Source organism: Malaclemys terrapin, chromosome 8 (assembly GCF_027887155.1).
Source record: "Malaclemys terrapin pileata isolate rMalTer1 chromosome 8, rMalTer1.hap1, whole genome shotgun sequence".
Lineage (NCBI taxonomy): Eukaryota > Metazoa > Chordata > Testudines > Emydidae > Malaclemys > Malaclemys terrapin.
The window spans coordinates 72,476,564-72,501,012 of NC_071512.1; the positions used below are offsets into that span (position 1 = coordinate 72,476,564).

Below are 24,449 nucleotides of genomic sequence, written 5' to 3' on the forward strand. Positions count from 1 at the left end.
CCTCCTACCATCTAGCTGTTCCCACAATTTTAAAAAATTTTGAAAGAGGTTTTTCTAAGTGCAGTAGTGTGCTGTTGTGTATAGACTGATACACAATTTTGTTCTCCATGACAGCAGCCTTTGTTGCATTGCTCAGCATTTTTTGTTATAGTTACTATATTTTATGTTGAGCAAGTAATCTTTATTCTGTTTACTCTTTGTATACTATAGTAAAAGGCTTGTTCTAAAAACAAAAGATAGTTGATTGAAAAAAGAAGGTTCTTGGGAATATGTACATGCCCGGTCAAGTTTCTCTAGCACGGTGTGTACATAATAGTATAAACTAGTAATCTGTGTACAAAGTGTTCCATTCTTTGTTAATGTTTACATTTGAGATTATTCACTTTTGAAGAATGTGGAATATGTTATTTAAAGGAACACTGCTGCCTTGGATTAATTTTGACCTACTTAAAGAAATGAGAATCTGGGACCCTCTTCAATTTTCTCTTCTTGCATTCTTTCAGGTTTGCCCATTTAAAAAGTGTCTGTGTTCTCCTTTCTCCAGTTCTCCTCAACTCTGTCATAACCAAATGCCACTTACCTTTATACTTGCACTTCTCCAGTTTAAACACTGAGCATGCACACCAACTAACCTGCTGTGTGTATTTATTCAGTCCAGATACTTCCAGTATGTGAAGCTAAAAATGTAAACACGTATTTTTTTGGCACGGTCACAAATGTAATGACTTGTAGTGTAGATGTGGGAGTTGTTTTAAGAATAATTTTAAACGGACAGATATGCAAGAATAATGGATGTAGAAACCAATTCTCCTTCATTGTCCTACACAGGTCCAGGCTTATAGATTGTTCCCTTTTCATTGAATTAGACAGAAAATACTGAATTTATAATGGTATTTTAGGTTCTTATCAGCTATCTCCAGTTATCTGTCAGCTGTATATTTGTTCAGGTAGGTTAAAAATTGAGGTGTGGATGATGTCCCTTTGAAGTACAAAGAATTCAGTATTCATGAATACAGCTGACAACATTGAGTTATCAAATGAAAAACGTTCTTATATAAAATTCTGCTCAATCTACTGAGGTTACAGACATTGGTATAAATTTGTTTGTTTCTGCTGTTTGCCAGGTAAGAAGTCAGGCCACCAGTCCTTATGCTCCTATTTACTTCAGCATGAGTTTTACTTGTGGGAGGACCATGGAGTCAATTGTAATGGGGTAGCCAGGCAAATAGTTTACAAATTACCTACAGTGATGGACATAATCAGAACTTTTTACTTGGCGAGATTTTATGTGGGGTGGTGAGCTAGTCTACTGAATATATCATCTACTCATAAATGATATAAAAATCTTCATACAACATGCAAACAGAGTGTCATTGCAAAAAATGTCACGTGTAGAGCAACTATATTGTCAAACTGGGAATGAACCCATCTGTAATTTTTTTAAGAAGCATTAGAGATTAGGGAAGCCTTGGGTTATGTGTCTGAGAGATGTTTTCAGATTTGGCCAGCTGAGGGAGCAATGGAAGAATTCCAGGTTTACAGATTAGTTGTGAAGCCTGAGTTTAAAAATAAACAAAATACTTTTGTTTCTCGTGTTAGAGGAACATGCAATCTTGTAGTTTCTTTTAAAGAAAACCCTCTTTCAGCGTTTAATATCCTCTTATTGATTTATAGTTGGGTTTGTTTACTGACTCATCAGAGCCATGCCAGTACATGGATTACAACTTTCACAAGGAAAAAGGGAAATTATTATTTTGAGAGCTAATTTGTCTTAATTTGTTTACTATTAATTCCCTTTTTGCCATTGTTAATGATGTGGCAGATTTCCATAGCCTTTGATAATGCAGAAATGTCTTAGGTCAGGGGTAGAAAGGTTTGCCTATTTGAAGATCTCTCCAAAGTAGGCTTTTCTAAGATTACCTTTACTATCGTGTAAATTTCTGGCAAATAGCTTCATATATGGCTGGTTTCTCCCATTTTCTGAGCCAAATAGTTACGTCTGAAATGCTTCGCTCATATGATTTCTATAGAGAGGATACAGTTATTTAAAAAAAAAGTATTATTCAGGAATAGATTTTTAACAGTTGTGCATTAATTTTAAAATATTTTTCCTTTCTTCTCTCCTAAAATGCTCAATAGCGGGTAGAAAATGGTGACTTCAACTGGATTGTTCCAGGAAAATTTTTAGCATTTAGTGGACCTCATCCAAAAACCAAAATTGAAAATGGTACGTTCTTCTTGTCAATCATATGTCAAAACATTGTTTTGTTTTGTTTTGTTTTTATAACCCTGCTGTTCCTTAATATGATTCGTCTTTATTTCCAATCTCTGGCGTATTTGTGAAGAGAGTAGATAAGGGTTAGAGTATGTTTGAAAAAAAACCAAAGTTACATTGATTCCAGTAAGTGGATTGATAGGTTGATGTTTTTTGTGTGTTTATTTTTGTTTTGTTTTGTTTTTTGTCAGTTTGGTTAGAATTTGGTATAGAATTTTCACATCATAGGACTTAATTTCATTCAATGACAATCAGGAGAGATCCGTGGAATTCACTCAGTAAGTGACTCAGAAATTTGAGGTGGTTTCCTACTTTTCTTCCTGAAACTGACAACTGATCTCACTTCTATGCAGAATTAAAGGTGAACTACAAAGGGGGAAATGAAGAAAAAAGGGTGCAAGACCAGATTCTTTATATTGTATAAAAAAGCCCTGAAGGGTTTAAAAATGCTTGTTTTTACATTAGAAATTCAGGTGTTGCCTATTGAAGATTCTGTAGATGATGGAGAAACTAGTAGGTTTTATAACATTAGAGAGAGCAAGGAGGTGAAACCTGATTGAGAGGGGAAGGGATTTTTATTCATACTACTTAAAGGGGAAGAGTCAACTAGAAATCTAGTTAGTTTTTAAAAAATTGGTTACAGGTAGTTTTTTTGCTACACCTACCCTTCAGTTTCCCTGCCAATCTATGTGGTTTTTCAAGTCACACTTTCTAATTTTAATGGTCTCTTTCCAGCTGCTATATTTAATAAAAACACGCATACAAATTAAAATGGAAACTGATTAGCTATACAGGGAAACGGAAACCGCAAAGTACTGTCAATGTATTGAGTACATGAACTGAGAAAAAACATTTTTTTTAACTTTTCAGTTACAATCATTGCCTGCAGTGGGTACTTTCACAGATGTGATTTATAAGTTGCTCCTTTAAAATACTGGAGTGGAGGGATGAGGGGTGGTTCAACTGGCAGCCACTGGGAAGGATCCAACCCTCAGGATGATGGTGCCTAGCCCCCAAAAGCATCCAGCCCTGCACCATTTTTCTCTACAAAATTGGCATCCTCAGCACAGCATGACCTCATATGTATGGTGCATGCAAGATCATGCTGCATGGACACCGTTTTGTAGAGCAAAATGGCATCCTCTGCACAACATGACCTTCCACGTACTGAACGTGCAAGGTCACGCCTCATGGAAGACACTATTTTGTTCATGTACGTTGCCTGCGGAGGTCTTACACAGCTACGAATGCAGCCCACAGTACTGAAAAGGTTGGACCATCGTATGAAGTCTGAATACTTCAGAGGGTGTGAGCAGCCACATTGCAAAGCCATCCCAAAGTTACTGTGTCCTTGCTGGTGCTGCAGCCACCTGTGTGTCACCAGGACTTATGGGAGCATATCTCATGATTCTTTGTGTTGGAGTAAGCTGAGCCGTTCTTTAACGCTTTCCCAGTGAATTATAGAACTTGTCTGTCTTCTGGGCATACAGAGGCATTGTGGCAAGGCAATGAAGGACTGTAATTGCTTGAGTGATTTAACCTGCATTCTCATTGCAAAGTCGGTGAGCTCTTCGAGTGATTGCACATATCTATTCTACTGTAGGTATGTATGTACCTCATGCGCAGTTGTCGGGGAACTTTATCCCTCAGCAATATCCACTGGGGTGGCACAAGTGCTCTCCACCATCGCACACCACTGCATGCAGGTATAAGAATATGGAGTTGCAGCCAACCGCCCTTCAGTTCCTTCTTACCACTGTGATGGTTGTTAGAGCACTTCTGGTCTTGCTGTCGCAACGTTTTCCCTCACTTTTGGTATATAATTGTTTTGTTCTCTTAGCAGTAGTTAGTGCTAGTGATAGGCTTCAGTTTTAGGTCCTTTTTGGGCCAAATTTTAATCTCAGTACTAGTACCAGAGCCATGCCTTGCACTCTGTTGTTTAAATCTTGCAAGTTGTGTGCCAGGCTGATGCAGGTCAGCAGGCTGATGCAGGTCAGCAAGCTGCACTCCAGCTGCCTAAAATGTTGGGGGAATCCCACATCAAAGACAAATAAAGGATTTAAGCCTCACTCTAAAAAAGATAGAGCAGCCAGATGTAAGTGTCTCCTTATGGAGATGGCACCCTGCCCTCCATCAGAGCCCTTGGGTTCAGAGCGTATTCCAAGTGCTGCACCTTCAGTCTGGAGCACACTACCTGAGATGTCTTTGGCACCTCGTTCTTTACCCCAGTACCAAAGAAGAGAACCATATCTTCCAAGGACTTGGTACTCTGTTCAGAAAGAGCATTGGTACCAAGACCACCTAGAGGCTAAGGCTCTGGGAGAGAGACTGAGGGGAAGCATTCCCCAGAGCATTCCTCATCTAGAAAGGGGGGATTGTCGACTCTGGAATTTGTTCCTGGTCCATCGAGGCTGATCCCTGATGTTCCTATGCAAAAAGTTCAGATTCAAGACCTAGTTCTGATACCAATGACACCAGAGGCATATGCAGCCACTAGAGAATTACTCAACTTTTTGGAACAGGTATCCCTGGCAGTCCAGGAATGGTTTCAGCTGGTACCAGTGACTATGGTTCCTATACCAGCTCTACAAGAGCATGTGGTATTGATGCCCTCTATGTTTCTGGCACGTAAGAGGCAGTACAATCCATGTGAGATTATAGAGATGGTGAGTGATTCACCACCATTGGAGGATTGCAGGATTCACCAAGAACTGCTTAAAAGGGTGGCTTTGGTGTTAGACATTCGGGGGAAGAGGTCCGCAAGAAATGCCACAAACTAGTGAATAAATTAGCTTCGATGGGAGCCTCCTGAGTTGCACTCCCAATTAATGAAGCAATTGGTAGACCCCTACCTCCTTTCCTTACCTTCTTCCTACAGTGAAACAGGCAGAGAGGAGATCCCATGTCCCTTCTTAAGGGTTTTGAACACCTCTACTCTCACCCAGCTCCAGGCTCTTTGGTGGTGTTAGTAGCTAATGAGCCGGAGAGATAGGGGCATCAAGTGTTCACACCAAAGGGGAAGGAGTTGAAGAGACTGGACTTGTTTGGCTGTAAATTTTATTCAACAGGAGGGGTGCAACTTACAGTTACTAACCAGCAAACTCCTCTGAGTTGCTATGATTACTTTCTGGGAAAACGTCATGAAGTTTAAAGACAAGCTACTGGAAGATTCCAGGCAAGAGTTCAGTGTGATGGTGGAGAAGGACAAGCAGATGGTCAGGATCAATTGGATTCAGCGGATTCAGCAGTTTGTTCCATGGTGTCTGCCATATCTATGAGGCAGTGTTCATGGCTGCAGTCTACTGGTCTTCTCCTGAAATACAACAGGCCATTCAAGATCTGCCCTTTAAAGGTCCCTTCCTCTTTTTGGAAAAGATGGACAATAAGCTATGTAGTCTAAAAGGTTCCAGGGCAGCCCTGAAGTTGCTTGGAATCTATACACCAGCGACAAAGAGGAAGCTTTTTGCCTCAGCTGCAAGACTTGCTGAGAAAAAAGGGCAGAAATTATAGGATACAACTACCTCCTTACTCCTCCTTTGTGGCAGCAGATTCCTCTTGTCCAGCAGTCCATTCTAAAAACACATTTTTGACCGGTTTGTTGAGGGCAATATGCCAGTTCCTACAGTCCCATCTATTCCTTCCAATATGTTTTCCCAATCCTCTGTCCCACTTCCTCCATGCTCTTCAGGGACGCTCTCACAAGACCATTCTTCAGCAGGAGGTTCAATCTCTCCTTCTAGCTGTAGCCATAGAGTAAGTTCCTCTGTTTCTCAGGGGGAAGGGTTTTTGTTCTTGCTATTTCCTTATTCCCAAAGCAAAAGATGGTTTCAGGTCTATTTTAGATCTGAGAGAGTTAAATAAATACCTGAATAAAAAAAGGTCCAAATGGCCACCCTAGCTTCCATTATTCCTTCCCTAGAACAAAGGGATCGGTATGCTGGCCTCAACTTAAAGGAGATTTACTTTCATATAGTGACCTGTCCAGATCAACAGAAGATTCTCAGGTTCATAGTGAGTGGAACCCACTACCAATTCACAGTACTTCCATTTAGCCTATCAACAGCCTTCCCACGAGGGCTACAACTGGTTTAACTCCACTGAGTGGAATAAATGGCAGTAGGGGAATAAATGTGGGCTGTGTGAGGTCCCTCCAAAATGCCAAAGTGACTAGCTTTTGATGCTCACTGTGTTCCATGGAGTACCCTACCATCAATGACCTTTGTCTGCTTTGCTCCCCACACTGTTCACCCTCTGTCATCTAAGGCTTCACTCCTCACTGATCCTCTAATCCTCAAGCTGCAGATAGTCAGGTACTTTAAATTGCTTGTTTGAATTTGAGGAGGATCAGCTCATTTCCCACCCCACTGCCAAAGCAACACTCTAAGCATGGAGGACAGGTCTCTTTTCTTCTCCTTTTCTGGGTTTGCAATTCTAAGGCAATTTGCACTTTGCACTTTTCTAAAATAAGCAAACATAAAACAGCAGACCTGTCTCTTCTTTTAAGGATACCCCTTGGCATAACATTTTTCTCAGGCCTCAGACGGTGGAGGGAAACTTTCCTCCCACTCTGAACATTTTAATGCAGATGATCTGAGTTGCTTATTCGCTAATGAAGACGTGGAGGAATGCTTCATTTGAGCCATTTGCCTGTCAGATAGCCAACCAGTAACCCAATCTCTCCAGGACCCTCTCAAAATGAGATTTAGGAAAAGCAGATCAGTTTTCCTCATTCTAGAATCTCTTGAAGATTGTTGATTCAGGTGGTCCATTAATAAGTTCTCTCTGACGTACCAAGTCTAATTGGATAAGGGCACCAGATTCTTTTCTGTTCCAAAGATTGGTTCATCCTTTCTTAATCTTAATAGGACCTGATCTGATGAAAATAAATTCTGATTCCAGCTGATGAGGTGGGTCCTCCAGAAGATTTTATGGGCTGTGGAAAATCAAACATTCCCATAAAAGTGGTTTCAATCGTCTTCTATTGCTTTACATATGGTTATAGAATGCACAGTATCTGCATGAATGGCTCTGTCCATCATCCACTGCTTATTTCACTCCAGAAAAAGAGGCCCCATAGAAATAAAGGAGACTAAAAAAGCTGGATTTTGTCAAGATGACAATACCTGTCCTCTTCAATGACACCTCTTGTGACATTGCCAGTTTCTTGTTGGATCTCTTCTCTGCAACACAGTAGGTCAAAGAAGTATATGCCTTTGGACACTAGATACGGGCATCCTGGTTCAGTCACTCTTTTATATAGCAAAACTCTTTAGTTCCTACAAAAAGCCCTTAAGGAATCCTCTGACCTCAATAAAACATCCCTCTATCGATCCCTGTGAACTCCTTGAGGGAACATCAGGACACTTTCCTGAAACCATGACTTCCATCCCTCTCAAAACCACCAATCTTTTTGTCAATTGAATTTCCTGGCATGGTGAACTTTTATTTTCCAGCACCAGAGGGTTTGCTCCAGAGGTGTAGTCTTCTCAAGACAATGAAACTTTGCTGACCCAGGCCCACCTTCCTCTGGAGGAAAGCTGAAATTTTTTTTCTCAAGCTGAGCCAATACCACTTCTGACTTATGGACTCAAAAGATTCTCAGACAGGGCCTTCTCAGGCTTGCAAGAGCCTCTCTGAAGACAACATGAAAAGACACGCTTCTAGTTTGTGTAGGGGATCGCCTTTCTCTTGGAGCAATAATCATGGCCCCATCTAATCCTGGCTTCTGATCCATTTTTTTTCTCTTGGGGTTAAAGAGGCCTGGAGGTCATCTTCAACTTCTCTGTGCAAAACTTACTTCAGAATGGAGACTCCAGCTCTCGAGTTCAAAGAAAAAGCTTCCTGTAACCAGGGCTTTGGCGCGGAGCCCAGAGCTGGAGCGCAGAGCAGCTCCGGAGCAGTGGAGCTGAAAGCTTTTGCCTGGAGCTGGAGCGGAGCCGGAGCACAGCTCCAAAGCCCTGCCTGTAACATACATTTTTATTTGCAGGATTTAAACTTAATTAACTGTATTTCTTAACAATCCTAACATTTATATTAAGGTATTTTACTGCTATAAAATTAGCAGTAAGGCGATGCTGACTTATTACATAAATGGTGAAATCTTGTCCCTTTTGAAGTCAATGGGAGTTTTGGCTTTGACTCCAATGGGACCAGGATTTCACTTAGTTGCTAGGAGTATTTAGTTTTAAATATTTTTATAAGTTTATTTTCTCCATCCCCCTCCCTCTACATGCCCATATAGTCATGAATGCAATTTTTTATAGGATTAGTCAGAATTTCTCCAATCGCCACTTGGCACAGCCAAACTTATTGCTTGGAAGAAATTCAGGTAAATAACCCAAATCAAGAAAAAAAAGATCTGGCCTTTTCTTAACAAAAGCTGCTATTTTCTCTACATGAGTTACCCTCTCTTAACCAACAATAAACAATGGTAAGATCAGTTTGGCTAGGTGTACTACCCACAGAAATAAAGATGAAAAATAAAAAAGAAGCAGAATACCAATTTAAAATTAACGCGTCTTGTGATAAACTTAATGTGCTAGCATAATAGTAGCATTACTAGCATATTCTTTACATATTGTACTGTAGTTTCTTAGTTGCAGAAGGCGTCCACTTGTTCTAAGGCTCTTGGCCTTTGGCTCCACAACAAATACACATCTACACCATTATGGAATCCTACATTCACACACATTCCTCACTTTAAACCAGACAATCCTTCATTATAAGAATAACTTTAGAGTGTGAGGGGGTTTCTAATGTATTAATTGTAAACCTAACTTATAACACACAGGACATTGTACAGTACCTAAGAGACATTATGCTTTAATGTCTTCTGATACCTTTATTTGTAAGAATAATAGTTTTATAAACCTCAGGCTAAAGCTTTTTGTTAATTTTTAACACATCTTAGCATATTTTTTCATATAGATATATTTACCTTTATTAAAAATGTCAAATGTGATTGTTTACAGCATTAGTAAAAAGTTTTTCATTCAAAAATTGTTTAGGTTTTTTTTAATGGAGGTCTGGATTTGTGTGTGTGTCAAGTAGTTTTCAGTGATTTACTAATGTGTAATCATTTTTTGCTTCTTTTAGGTTATCCTCTTCACGCACCTGAAGCCTACTTTCCCTATTTCAGGAAGCATAATGTCACATCAATCATAAGACTAAACAAAAAGATCTATGAGGCAAAACGTTTTACAGATGCTGGCTTTGAGCATTATGACCTGTTCTTCATAGATGGAAGCACACCAAGTGACAATATAGTGCGACGGTTCTTGAACATCTGCGAGAATGCTGAAGGTGCTATAGCTGTACACTGTAAAGGTATGTAAAAACCTAATACAGTGCACTTGTGAGTTTGTAGTTCAAAATAAGAAAATGCATTTGCCAGTTCTGAAAATAATTTTGCTTAAGAGTTTTTGATCCTGTGCAGGTTATCTTCATTCTTCAAAGAGTTCACATTAAATTCTTCTACTCCAGCATGAGAACTATACATTACATTATTTGCCACTCAGTGCTATTCAGGGTTTCTTTTTTTATTCCATATAATGATGCTGCTGTTTTTGTTTTGTTTTGTTTATTTTGCTGAAGATCTCTCTTTAGCGTTTATGGAAAGTGGGCTAATAGATGGTAAGAGGCACACAGTCCTCTTCATGCTTCTGAATTGCTGCTGCAAATTTTGTCTAAAGAACATAACTTTTTTTTTTATTGTAAAATACAATTTTGACGTTACTATTGTAGCCTGAGGAAGAGTAAAACATAAAGTACATTGCGCCATAACTTAATACTGGGTAGCACGTAATAAAATCTTTATATTCTACCTGGCATGACACTTTAGGTTAGCTATAGCATTGAGGGACTTAATGTATCTTTTTTTTGTTTAGTAATCAAATATGGATTATGTACCCAATTAAAATTTTAGACAGAGGAGAGCTGGACTGGTTGCACAGTGGATTAGTTCAGTGGTTCTCAAACTAGGCTGCCGCTTGTTCAGGGAAAGCCCCTGGCGGGCCGGGCTGGTTTGTTTACCTGCTGCGTCCGCAGGTTCTGCCAATCGCGGCTCCCACTGGACACAGTTCACCGCTCTAGGCCAATGGGGGCTGCAGAAAGTGGCGTGGGCCAAGGGACGTGCTGACCGCCCTTCCTGCAGTCCCCATTGGTCTGGAGCGGCGAACCGCGGCCAGTGGGAACCGCGATCGGCTGAACCTGCGGACGCGGCAGGTAAACAAACCGGCCCGGCCCGCCGGGGGCTTTCCCTGAACAAGCGGTGGCCCTAGTTTGAGAACCACTGGATTAGTTCACTAGAACGTGATCTCTTATCACATAGAAAATAAATCGTTGCAAATTAACTCCCATTTGTGATACTGGTGTCACAAAGTTTATATCTTGATGCATCAAGCACAGTTGGTAGGTTTTTTTTTTTTTTTTTTTTTTAAAGATTATACAGGAAGGACTAGCAGGGGCATTGAAGATCAAGAATGAAGTGCATTAACAGAGTTATAGAGAGGTTAGCAAAATATTTCTTTGTACTATGCCTGACTCAAAACAGTAGTATTCGTTTGTCATTTCGATGAGCACTAAATTTTCCTACAAAATATTTAGAAAAAACTAAGTTCAGGTGTGTAACAATCCCCTACCAGAAGTTGTCAGCAGACTTTTGACAACAATAACACAGAGCTGTATGGCTTAAACTAAAGTCGTAATTTAAATTGTTGATAATAATAGTAGATTGTTATCCTTTGTGTGAATTAACTACTAGAGGGACATGATACACTTAACAGTTGTGTTACAAGTATATGACTCTAAATGCTCTGAATTCAGTGTTGTACATTTATATTGTTGAACTAGTCGTCCGTTAGTTCAGTACCGTACTATCTGAAGATCAACTACTTGGCCTTTGTTCCTTCCTTGGGCTCTACTAAATCTATGAGACACAAATTCAGTGTTCATTCATACTTAACATACTGGATGGTAGCTGTATTGCTCTCTTGTTTTGCCAGGGATGTTTCTACAGCTTCCATGTTAGAAATCACTTGTTACCGGACAGAGGTGAAAGTAAGCCGGTACGCCCCGGTATGGCATACCGGCAAGAGCTGGTTTGCTGTACCGGTGCCACCCGGCTTCCCCAGGGCGGCAATTTAAAGGGCCTGGGGCTCCCAGCAGGGGCTGGAGGCCCAGGCCCTTTAAATTGCCCCCAGAGCCCTACTGCTGGAGCCCTGGGGTAGAGCTGCAGGGCTCTGGGGGCTATTTAAAAATCCGGAGCTCCCCTGCTTCTACCGCCCCAGCCCTTTAAATAGCCGCCGGAGCCCTGGAGTAGTGGCGGTGGGGCTCCGGCAGCTATTTAAAGGGCCACGGTGGTAGAAGCAGGGGAGCCCAGGTCCCTTTAAATAGCCCCCAGAGCCCTGGGATAGTGCGGGACTCCAGCTGTCTCTGCCGCCCTGGTCCTTTAAATAGCCGCGGGAGCCCCACCGCTTCCCCAGGGCTCCCGCGGCTATTTACAGGGCCGGAGCGGTAGAAGCAGGGGAGCCCCAGGCCCTTTAAATAGCCCCCGGGGTCCAGCTGCCTCTGCCACCCCGGTCCTTTAAATAGCCACTGGAGCCCCTGGCTGCTACTTCTACCCCGGGGGGGGGAGAGGGGAGAGAGGGCACTTACCTTACAGGGTGGGCTGGGGCTGGCTCTGACTCCCTCAGCCACGCCCCTTCCGCCCTAGGCCATGCCCCTTCCGGGGGCCAGAGCTGGCCCCAGCGTACCGGTAAGTCACTGGACTTACTTTCACCCCTGTTACTGGAGCTGTTGTTAAAATTATTTAAGCTGAAAGTTTGCTATTCCAGATGTTTCCATAGCTTTAGTTTTTTCACATAGCCTTTCTGCTAAAACCTTCAGTAACAAATGTGATTTAATAAAAAATATTTGTATAGATCAGAGACTGTTTTCTTCTTCAGACAAATATGTCTGAGTTGTTACAGTTTGAGTAGTCTATTTATAAACTGCCTTCCCAACACAAACTGCATGTCTGTCTCTAATGTAACACTATTGTCTTCTCCTTCAAATCATTCTACAGAGCTAGTGCTGTAATAAATAGAATCTGCTCATTATTTGTTCTTGTGACCCCATTCATCCCATTTCTTAAATTCTTTTAGCATTCTAAGAAGTCAGACAACAAGATTAGTATTCCTTGATTAAATGTAGAGTGGTTGTTATTCTATATTGAATGTAAAAATGTTTGCATCTCAACAGTTACTGTTAGTGCAGACCATAGTTAAGGAGCTAATGGACATCTACAAGTAATTAACCATACTGTAAGCTGTAAATATTTTATTGGGGAGACAGTGTGGTCTAGTGGATAGATCACAGGACTGGAATTGGGCAAATCCCTATTCTGTTGCTTACTTGCTGTTAACCTGGCCATGTCCCTTAGATTCTGTTTCTTCATTTCGCTTGTGCAGAACACCTTGTACATTGCTTTAATCTGTTTAGATGAAAACAGCTATTGAAACACTAACTAGTATTTATTTATTTTTTTATAGTTTTGCCAGCCTGCAAAAAGAATTTTAAAAAAATTTAAATTGAATGAGTGTTCATTTAATAACATGATATAGTGATTCCAGAAAATTAATTTAGGTCCCAATCCTGCCAGCATTTAAATGTGGATATCTTTTCACACCCATGCTTAAGTGTTTGCAGGATTTGGACCATAGCTTGTAAAGTGGTCAGTCTTAAAACTTTCCTTCTACTTTATCAGGAAACACATTTTGCTTTTTTAACATTTATTTTAGGATGTTAGATACATTTTTGTATTTTATAATCAGTTATAAAACTTAAACTTCCTTTAAAAATTCTTTATCGAAATAAATTTCAGAAAAAAATAGTTACAATCTAAAGGGTTTTAGTGGTGAAATGATGCAAATTACAATGAAATCCACAATTCCACCTTTCTTCCATGTTTTCTTAAACACCTCTACTAAAACAAACTTCCAACAATTTGATACTTGTTTAGGTGTCTGGCCAGCTTTATTTCTAAAACATAGCAAATACAATAAGAAATTAAGCAAAAATCACAAATCAAACATCAGAGGCATGGATGAAATTGCAATATAGAGATGTGGTCTGGGGGGAAACACTTTGGTTTCAAAATACGTAAGTGTTGTACATGTGTATTTGTATATGAATATTTATTTTGGTACTTTTGTCTTTTGTAGCTGGTCTGGGGAGAACAGGAACATTGATAGCCTGTTACATAATGAAACACTATAGGTTCACACATGGTGAAGTCATTGCTTGGATTAGAATATGTCGGCCAGGCTCTATTATAGGACCCCAGCAGCACTTTTTGGAAGAGTGAGTATAGCATCTTTTGTTACTGTAGGGAGTCTACCGCTTCTAACCATCTCTGTTTTTACCCATTTGTAGTATCTACCAAATCTTATTTATCTAATCTCATAGGGTTTTGTGTTGCCACCCATCATCACCTTAGTGTTTGAATATCTTCCACATAAAATAAGTAGCAATTGTGACATCTCTATGGAATCTCTGGCACTTTTCCCTTATTGGAGTTAAAACTCTCCTGGATTCTGGGTTTGATTATTTTGGGAGGGTGCGGGTCCAGCAGTTGAAAGGGGTGTCAGTGTTGGAGGCTAAGCCTGTGATTATCCAAGGAGGATGAATGTGGGGAAAAAGTATGTGATAATGTATTTAAAGATGGTATCTTATTGCATATGCACAAGCATCCTTAATTATGGCATTTCCTGATTTTTGAGTGCTTGACTTTGGACTCTGAATGTTCTTTTAATGACTATGCATGTAATATCCTAGGCTTTTTAAAAAAGCAAACAAATTCTATAACATGGCATTATATTGACACATATATGGGTCCTCAGCAGGATTGGAATCTTTAGATCGACCTCACAGCCCTCTGCCACTTGAACTAATGAAGTAACTGATAGCAGTAGTAGGTTGTCACCCTCTGTGTAAGCTAGCATTGGAGGTGGGAATAGGACATTTTGTCATTAGATTTCACAGATATTTGCTGACAGCAGAGGCACGGTACATACAACTCGGGAATCTTCGGTTCCTTTCCAGGCTCTGAAGGGGAGTGAGGTCTGGTGAGCACAGACTCTTCTGCCCGTTTACCCCCCACCCTCAGCTTAACGTCCTATCCAATACAAAATGCATTTTAAGATGACAACTGTAAATGTGCGTCATTATGGGAAAAAATCTAACGGGATGTAGTGTCTTGCTAGGTATTGTATAAATATGTAGTAAGAGACCATCCCTGATCGATAGTGCTTACAATCTAAATAGACTAGACAGATTTAGGAAGGTAGTAGTATTCCATTTCCAAAATGGGAAGCTGAGGCACAGAGACATAGGCGCTGACTTCCTGATTTCCCGGGGGTGCTCGACCCCCAGCTCCAGCCCAGGCCCTGCCCCTTCTCCCAAGGCCCCGCTCCGCCCCTGTCCGCCCCCTCTCCCGAGGGTGCCCTATAGACAACTGATGCCTCCCATACTGGGGGGAGGTCCTGTGACCAGGCACATGTCGACCCCAGCGGCAGCCCCTGTGGAGGGGGAGGGGGGGGCGCTCTGTCCTCCCACTGCACCTGTTCCCCTCTGCCCCCCAGCACATTCCTGGCAGGAGGGAGCTCAGGCAGGGAGTGGGAGGGAATGCTTCTAAGGCCGGCCCCTCCCGGTTGCTGCTCTGCAGCCCAGCGGCTGCTGGGGACCACGGCTGAGCGAGCTGGAAACGTGTCAGAGGGAGGGTGTTACCCAGGGTTCTTTCAACCCAAAGCTCTTGGTAACTTTTACTCTGTGGGAGGTGGTGTCAGGAAATAAATCAGGGGAGACACGGCCATCTGACTGATAGATGGCTGGCACAAACAGAACAACGCAAGAGTGCTTTCACTTAAGGCTAAACTTTACTTAGTCTCAAGCACTTACACACGTCCGCAACAGATTAGTAAAACACCCCCAACCCTTGATAATTACCAGTGCTGAGTGTGGCTCTCGAGTGACACAGCGGCAGGCTTCTAGTGGCCAAATCTTCCGTCTGCCGGTGGGGATCGCAAGATGTATCCAGAGGGAGAGTCCAAAAAGAGTCCAACTATCTCAACCTTTTTCCCCTTATTTATACGTTAGTAATAGAATGACATGCCCCTGCAAGAAAACTTGTTAAGTAAGCAGTTTCAATGGTCAAGCAAGAGGTTCCTTCTGGTTATTGATTAACCAGGTGTGGGTTTTTCCAGAGTTTGCAGCCTTGAGACCCTAATAGACATTCCTGGGGAACATCATGCTCTTTTAAAATGCATGTATCAGCAACTTCGATACAATTCTTATCAGGAAGGATATGGGGTCAAGCTGCCCTTTCTGTGGCACCCAAGCCCCCTCCCCTCCTGCCTTGGTCAAGCTGAGGGCTTGGCTACACTGGCACCTTATACCGCAATAAAGCCTCCCAGAGCACTCCCCGTCCACAGTGGCAAGGCACATAGAGCGCTCCTGGTACTCCACTTCCACGAGAGGGATAACGGCTGTTGCGTATTGGCTGAGACGCCACAGGGCCAGTGTGAATGAAGAGTTACGTTACAGCGCACTGATTGACCTCTGGAAACATCCCATAATCCCCTTAAGTCAAGTGACCTCTCTTCTCTTTGTTGTGAAATCGGCTGAGGAATGCAGAAAAGTGCCTTTTCAGAGCTCCGTTTCAGACAGCGGCTGCTTATTTGCAACGGGGCAAAGCAAATGTTTACTGAGTGAGTGAGAGGCAGGGGGGCTAGGGGGATGTGAACTTACAAGATAGCGTGCTAACACACTCTCAGCACTCCAGAAACCCACTCTCTCTCTCCCCCCACATACAAACACACTCCACCCCACCCCCTTCATTTGAAAAGCATGTTGCAGCCACTTGAACGCTGGGATAGCTGCCCATAATGCACCACTCCCAATGCCGCTGCAAATGCCGCAAATGTGGCCACGCCAGTGGACTTGCAGCTGTCAGAGTGGACAGACTGGAGCGCTTTCCCTAGTGCGCTCTATGAAGGCTGGTTTAACCCAAAGCGCTCTACAGCTGCAAGTGTAGCCAAGCCCTGAGACTGCTGAATAGGCTGCTTTTAACAATAAGCCATAGTGGTTTCAGGCACTTTACTGGTTTGCCAAAATCTCCCCGTACAATCTCACTTGCCCCCGGTTCCTGGCGCCCGAGCCCAGGCAGGGAGCAAAAGCCGCCTTCCCAGCCAGGCTGAGCAGACTCTCTCAGACAGCCGCCAGCGCCAGCCCGCTACACTGCAAAGCAGCATCCCAGTGGCCAGAAGGGGCTGGTTGGTCCTGCCCCATCTGCTCCTGGACCCCCATCCCTTCCACTCCCTGGCATCTGGGGCATGCATTAGCCAGCCCCTCTTCCTCCCCTACCTCTTCCTGCCTCCCGCACACGCCACCGCCAAACAGTTGATTGGGGTAGGCCAGAGGCGTGGGGTGAGGGGGAGGAGCTGATTGGTGGGGGAGACACTGTGGGGGGGATACGGGGAGGAACCCACCCACTATTAATTTTCTGTGGGTGCTCCAACCCCGGAGCACCCACGGAGTCGGCGCTTATGCACAGAGATTTAAAAATGACTAGTCCAAGGTCACACAAGAGAAACCTGCGCCAAAACTGTGAATTGAGGATTCATACCTTTAGTATTGTTTGAGAAATGTATTGTCCTGGAGTATTGTAAGTGTATTGTTTGAGAAATAATTAACTTCATCAAGATTGATTATAAAATGGAAATATGAAACCTTAAAGCACATACATGTCTTGTTTCAGAAGCTTCTAAAGGATAATAGAACAGTGATGGCCAAAGTGCTTAAAAAATGCTTGAGTGTACTGTTGCTTAGCAATGCCCAAAGCATCTTTGATGTATTCAGGTTCAAATAACGCCTAGAGCTGTGGCAGATTGAGATTTTGACCTGAGAAAAAGAAATATGTTACTTTATTATCTTTATCTTAAGTTTGGTACCAATGCCTGGATTTGGGTCACAAACCCATATATTTAGTGTCTGATTTATAATACCATTATATAAAAATAATTTTATATATAATAATTTAACACACATAGTCAATGAGTCCTGTGGAGGTGCCAATCTAGGCTGATGCCCCCAACTGTCAGCTTTCTCCTGGCAATAGGATAGAGGGTTGTCTGGAGAAATTAGTGAAAGCGCTGAATTCACTGCTTCCTGGCGTGCACCAGCCACTCCCTCTGCCTCCTCCACTCTGTACATCTCACTCATCCCTTGATTTAGTTAGGGCCAAAAGTGCTCCCTTCACTCCCTCCACCTCAAAGGGAGCAACAGCCTACTTGTTATTGGAGCGATGGCAGTATTCCTCTTTAACCAAAAGAGTGCATTTACACTACAGCGCTATCTCCTATATTGACTGTTTTTGTTTTAAAAATTCCCATCATATTCTTCTGAGTTAACTTGGCTGACATCAGCAGCTGTGTAATCTCAGATCATTCTTTAAATATATTGGATATTGACTTTCCTCGCTCTGTGTAGGAACACTTTTTCAACTATCTAATCCTGCTGTATTTACTGATTATCTGACCTCCCAGTGGGAGCTTTTCTCTGAGGCAATGCATGCAGATAATCCAATCTCTTTTTGGTTTATTGCTGTAGCTGTCACACTTTTTCCCCCCTCTAACAGGAGCTATATTATCTTATACTTCTGATGGGAAAAGAAGGCTAATAGAGAAGATTCGAGAAATAGATTATTGTTCCCTTTAAAAAATGTCAAGAACTAAATTGGAGCTAAAAAGATTTATTCATAGAGAGATGTATGTGTTATGCTCCCACATTTATGATTATTTGGAGCCAAGAGAGAAAGATCACCTCAGGTAATTAGTTCACACATGCTGGCAAACATGCAAATATTTGCTGTGTGGGGTAATAAAGCATGTATTCAGTACATCTAACAGGAGGGTACAAATTCCTCATGCTAAACCAGTCAACCAAGCTTTCATTCTTTTCTGCCACAATCATATAAAATCATATTGTTTGAAATTATTTTAAATTGTATTGATATAGGCTTATCTTTACCACTGACTTTATTGCTACGCTATATTAATCTTTTAAGCTTATACAAAGGAATATATGTTTTATGAGGAATGAAAGGTTTCCAGTTCACTTCTGCATATGCTTTTGTGATGGTCACTCATCTTTGGGATTTAGGTAATGGTTTTCATGTTTAAAATAAAAAGCTGTTTAATTTCTTTGAGGAAAATGGAGTACGTAGGAGGAAAAGCATTGCTTCTGTTTGCCACTGCTTTTCAGAGCAGCAAAGTGTCAATAAAATCAACTCAATAGTAATTTTGTGAAAACTGTTTACCACACTCTGTGCCACAGTGTACTGTATTGGTGAGAGGAGTGATCTTTCAAATCATCTATACCACCTCTTTTATTAGGATATGTAAGTTTGCTTTCAAAAATTAGAGTTAGTGGACAGCACTAAAAACAGTGTGTTCCAACCTCTCTTTATATGTAACAAACTTTGAATGAAGAGAGTAAAGAATATCACTGTAACAGGGCACATGCTTGCATCCCAATAAGCTTGTTACAGTCCTTGGGCCCTGTAAGCAGAGACCTGGGGCTGGAAAGGAACTGGAAGGTGGCTCTCCACACCTGCCAGGCAGAAGGCTTGAGACAGGGGACACCTACAGGGAGCAGGAGCTGGCTGGGGAAGGCTTTGAAGAAGGGCTGTAAGGACTTTGAAGCCCTAGAGACCAGGGCTAAGAGACGACCCTGGTGGGTAGTGAGACTGGTTGCTTTTTTTTTTTTTTCATTTTTCATTTTATTTATAAAGACCTGGGAAGAGAACAGAGGCGGAACTTTTTGAAGCATGATTTTCTTCCTTAGCTATCAGAACAGTCCTTCCACTTACAACCATGCTTTATAATAGATTTCCAGATCTTGTAAAGAAAAAGATAAAGTAAATTTCTGCTGCATAGCTTCTGTCCTCATTCATCACTAACGGGTAATCCCTCTGACCTGTACAGTTTAGAATCAATTCAGAGTTGTTGCTGGAAGTTCCAGTAACTAACTAAGCCCCACCATGCGACTCAGGCCACCAAAATTCTGTCTCTGGCAGCAGAATAAGTTGGCAGTTCAGTTTTGTTTCATAACTTCAACTTTTATTCATTTTCATGCAGTAGCAACTTCATTTCAGCTTTTAGCTCCTCCCACTCTCTCTCCTGAGCTGAAGGATCACTGGAGCATTGATGCTCTATCCCTCTGGTTCCTCCAGTGCAGCAGCACCCTCTTAGCAAGTTCCCTCTGCCCCCATCACAGTAGCAAAGAAACCCTGCACTCATTGAACCAAGGCTAAGAGATGCTATATTTGCAAGGCGTTTTTTCAGGATGAGCCATGCCCTGCTGCTACAAGACACTGACCCTCACTCTGCCAGGGCATGGTGCTTTGAATCAGATTGGCATGCCCTCCCCTCTCTCCCTCCTTGTACCACCCCCAAACCACAACTCTGCTGTGGGAAGGCTCATTGAGGAGCATGAGGTTTTCCAAGGAGAGGAAAACCTTCCCAGGCTGCTCAGGAATAAACCTGGCAAATCCCAGAAGCTTCAGATCCAAAAATAAAAAAGCAAGCGTAGTCCTTGTAAGGCATCATTTCATTTTGTTAATGAGCAAGTGGAATAAATATCATGGTTTAAACCCATTCTTCTTTGCCTTTACACCCAGATGTAGAGTTTGCTGGGACTTTTCTGTTCTCTGTAAAGTTCCTTCACTGTGCTTGGTATTAGTCCCATCTTCACCCTGCAGCATATGTAGACATGCAGAAAAGCCTGTTACTCCTGTGAAGCCCTACCTCAGGCTGCAACATAATAGGTATTGTGCTTTCTAGCTTTTAGCCCATGAGCCCTGACTCTCCCAAGGAAAGGGTCTCAGATTTCAGACAGCAATGGAATAAAAATTGTGCCTGTTTCTTGTTTACTGCCTGTAGACCCTCACTTTGACAGGGAAAGGGAATCAGAATCTGAAGAGTAGCAAGAGGTGTCTCTCTGCCCCTCCCCATCTTCATGAGCTGGCTCCACATTAGATTAGAAGGAGCACTTTAGGTAGTCTGTACCTACAGCAGAGGCATGTTCCATATGCAGCTACACCATGATAGGATTAAAGGGACGTAAGAGATAAATCCCTTCCCATGTTCAAACTGGCTCCTGTTTTTCTGAGTAAAGCCTTGATTGGTATTAGGTTTCTTCTGAAGTACTCAGATATCTGCTGGCCACCCTGGGGAAGCAAGGAGGTGTCCTTTCCGGCTCCTTGGTCTTTCTAACAGATTATTCCCACAATCAAGGTATTTGACCCAAAAAAACCCTGCATGACTGTCACAGGACAGGAAACCACTTGCTCGCAAGGAGTTCATCAATATTAATTATAATAAAATATCTATTTCCCCCTTCAGTCATTATTCGGTACAGGGTTTTCCACATGTACCATCTTTGAGGACATAGTAATATCCAAATGGGGACTTCTAGTTTAACATTTGGTTTTAGCCAAAATGTTATATTACAAAAAAATAGAAATTGCATAAGTTTTAGGAGCCTAACATTGGAAGAAGAGTAGCCCCACTAATGAAAAGATGTCACCCCTCAGAAAGAGGACTTCCATGCAAAAAATCCCATAAACCATAAGGGTGAGGAAGACCTCATAAAAATTTCAAAGCCTAAATTGTAGCCATTCAGACCAAAAATATTCCCTGTACTTAGTAAGGAACATCTGTTTGGTGGCAAGCAAGTGGTTTGTTGTCTGGGGTAGGATCCTTGCTTTCAGTGTGATAGTTTACAGGTTCACATTCTGGTCAGATCCTTGTAGCATGCAGACTATTCTTTTGCATTTTTTTCTGAGTTTTGAAGTCACTGACAGTGGTCCTCCTTGCCAGTTATCTCTAGCAGCTAGGATTGCTGGCATTATGCATTGATATCATTCCCTGAGCAGGACTTCACGGAATGTTCCTCCAAAAAGTCCTTTTGAGAGCATGGAACCACTTGTTGTATGCACTACAAAAATAAGCATCATTAACAGTACATATCTGAATGTCCCCTTTTAGGCAGGTAAATACAGACAATATGCTGAAAGCCAACCCAGTTTTCACTCTGAGCCTTTGCATGCTCATTGTGGAAACAAGCCATACAAAGTGGGGAGCGTACATGGAAGCTTAGATGATCTTGGGGTTATGATCCCTGACTTAGAAAAAGGGAAGCATCCAGCTCTCTCTCCAGCTCTGACCCTCTGCTATACAAATGTCCAAAATCTCAATCTACTGCATCGTTTTACTTCATTTTGATAGCTCTATCAATTGCATGCTGAGCAAAAATATAAGAATACCCATACAAGATTGATCACGGAGGTACATTGAGTCCAGTGTTCTGTCTGACAGTAGCCAGAGTAGCAGCTGCTTCAGAAGAAAGTGCATCAAACCCTGTAGTGGGTTTTATGAAATAACTTTCCCACAGGGCCTGAATCCCTTCCGAAATCAGTGAACAACCAGAAGTCAGACCTTTTCTGAGGTAATGGAAATAATGCCCAAGGCAGAGAAGAATCTGCTGTCTTTAAACATAGAGAGATGAAGTCTCCTCCTTCTAGACCACCACTTGCCTAAAAGGCAGTTGTTTGGACTTGCTAGGCAGCCAAAGAACCTCCATTGCATGTGCAGCAAAAGACCAGACCTCTTAAAACAAGAATCTGTTCTTTGTCCAGACCTGGTCCACTCTCAGTTAACAGCCTGGGTGTTGAAGGAAAAATGTAGTTCAGCATTTCTCCATTAACCTCATTGATACATTTTGGACTCAAGACAGAACTCAACTAGGAAAAGGCATTGGTCTTGTCAAATTCAGTTTCTGGTATGAGGACAAACAATTTCTTTGGGGCAGGGATGGTCTCTGTTATATTTTTACAGTGCCCAGAACAACTGGAACCAGCCTGTAGATGTTTCTGTTACACAGATTTAATAATCACAAAGTTTACCACATCAGAGACACTAGAGTTTCCCCAGGATAGTTGGTCTCACCAGAGAAAAGTAGGTAACAGCCCTACCAGCATTCTTTATGCAGGTATAATGCAGTCTCCAACTGATGTTGAGATTAAACAATAACAGATTAGACAAGTCTGTGGGTGGCCTTTCTAGTTGCCATCACAAAAACCCATACTCCTTTTGTCATGGAAAAAAGATTATTCTTATAGCTCCAGAAACCTTTCTGCCCAAGGTAGGTTCCTCTTACCACAATTCCTGGGAAATAGCTCTCATATGATTTTGTTCCAGTCCTCAGCACTTCTTTGGCACAAATAGGCATTCCTAGAGCTCCAAAGATATATCTCAAGCATTTTTATGGGAAGAAAGTGTCTGAGCCTTACCTGAGGAAGAAAGTCAAAGGTTTCCATTCCTCTGCAGGAGGCATCCTTTGGTAGGAAGTTGCTATTGTGTTCCCAAATAGTTCCTTAAATTACAGAGCTTTTGCTTTATATTGGGAGGCACAGTTTAATTTTTGCTTATTCTACTATAATAATTCTACTATAACACTACTCTTGCTTATCTACCCCACATCTGCCCTCCACACTTCTGTGAATCATTCATTGTTCACTAATTCCCATTTGTTATGAATGAGGGGAGAACCTATACAGCAGTATGAGAAATTTCTTATCTGATCATTTTTTTTGATAGTAGCTTCCATCTTCATTCAACCACCTTGGAAGTCTGGTAAATTAAATTATAAATTAATGGAGATATCCCATCTCCTAGAACTGGAAGGGACCTTGAAAGGTCATCAAGTCCAGCCCCCTGCCTTCACTAGCAGGACCAAGTACTGATTTTGCCCCAGATCCCCAAGTGGCCCCCTCAAGGATTGAACTCACAACCCTGGGTTTAGCAGGCCAATGGGGGGAGGGATAGCTCAGTGGTTTGAGCATTGGCCTGACTAAATGACTAAAACACAATTTGTAACGAAGTGAATATTTTCTCTAAAGGGAGACTTAGAAATTATATTAACAGGCAATTACATTTTCAGTTGTTGTCTTAATGCTAATAATCAGATCCTGGAATGTTTCTGTAGCTTTGGAAAAACTCTTCTGGTAGCCTGAGTTGAACCCTGGGGCTTAGTCTTTGTGCCTTGTTGGACTACCTGCAAATTCCACAGGAGAGAGGCATTACCCATTTGTTATGAATGAGAAGAGACATTCCTAACAGAAATGTGTTACTGAAAATTCTCTCATTCATCTCTCTACTCTCCATTATTACTGCTAATATGAAACACAGTAGTGTGTATAGGCTGCAAACTTTGCTAGGCATTTGTGCATGCACACAACAAAAACAGTTTTTGTCCTAAAGAACTTCCAGTTTAATCTATCTCCAGTTTGCAAGCTCACCCATCCCATAAATGGGTGTCACGGTGAATAAATGCTTCTATTTTTTTCTCCCACACATCTAAAAATTATCTACCCATTCCTTCAGCTTGGTTCTCTTTACCTTAGTACTATACTTCCCCCAATCTCCTGCGTAACTCAGCTATGGTTTTGCTACTTATGATTAATCCACACCCCCCAAACTTGCCAGTAATAGCACACACACAACACCCCGTTGTCATGCATTGTGGGTGTGGCTTTAACATATTGTTCCAAAATGACTGAGTTCTGCAGCATGTTGTTTTTTTCTGATTCAGATAAGCTTCTTTTAAACAAAATCCTAAAGTATTTTGGAGCAAGGGACAGCTGGAAATATATATTTGATGCACAAAACCATACAGGGATTCATATCTTTTCTATGACTTTTTTTTATTTACCACCGAAGAAGAGATGTATCCATTTATTATACGATGTATTTATGAGGCTATATATATAAAAGAAAAAATATTCTCGGTTGATGGTTTGGCATGTTTCTCTCACCAGTTTTGTCTGCATGTAAATTTGTGGTTGATACTGATTGGTTTTGGTTTAATATTAAACAGGAAGCAAGCAGCATTGTGGATCCAAGGAGACTTCTACCGATCCAAACAGAAACAACAATCAGTTGATGATGGACCTGTGAATAAAATTCTTTCTGGCTTGGATGACCTTTCAATCAGTGGGAGTTTTAGTAAAGTACAAAACTTGGATCAATGTATGGAGGTAAGCATTCACTGGAAGAATCCTACACCGACAGGGAGA

General features: G+C 41.8%; 1 protein-coding gene across 3 annotated transcripts in view; it reads left to right on the forward strand.

Moving 5' to 3' along the window:
- Positions 1 to 24,449, forward strand: part of CDC14A (cell division cycle 14A) — a 125,683-nt gene that overhangs the window by 76,364 nt on the left and 24,870 nt on the right. For all 3 annotated transcript variants that reach the window (XM_054037281.1, XM_054037283.1, XM_054037282.1), the window contains exons 8-11: positions 2,140 to 2,227; positions 9,371 to 9,601; positions 13,477 to 13,615; positions 24,251 to 24,410. In XM_054037281.1, the coding sequence (XP_053893256.1) occupies positions 2,140 to 2,227; positions 9,371 to 9,601; positions 13,477 to 13,615; positions 24,251 to 24,410 (618 nt within the window). The remainder of the gene's footprint in view (positions 1 to 2,139; positions 2,228 to 9,370; positions 9,602 to 13,476; positions 13,616 to 24,250; positions 24,411 to 24,449) is intronic.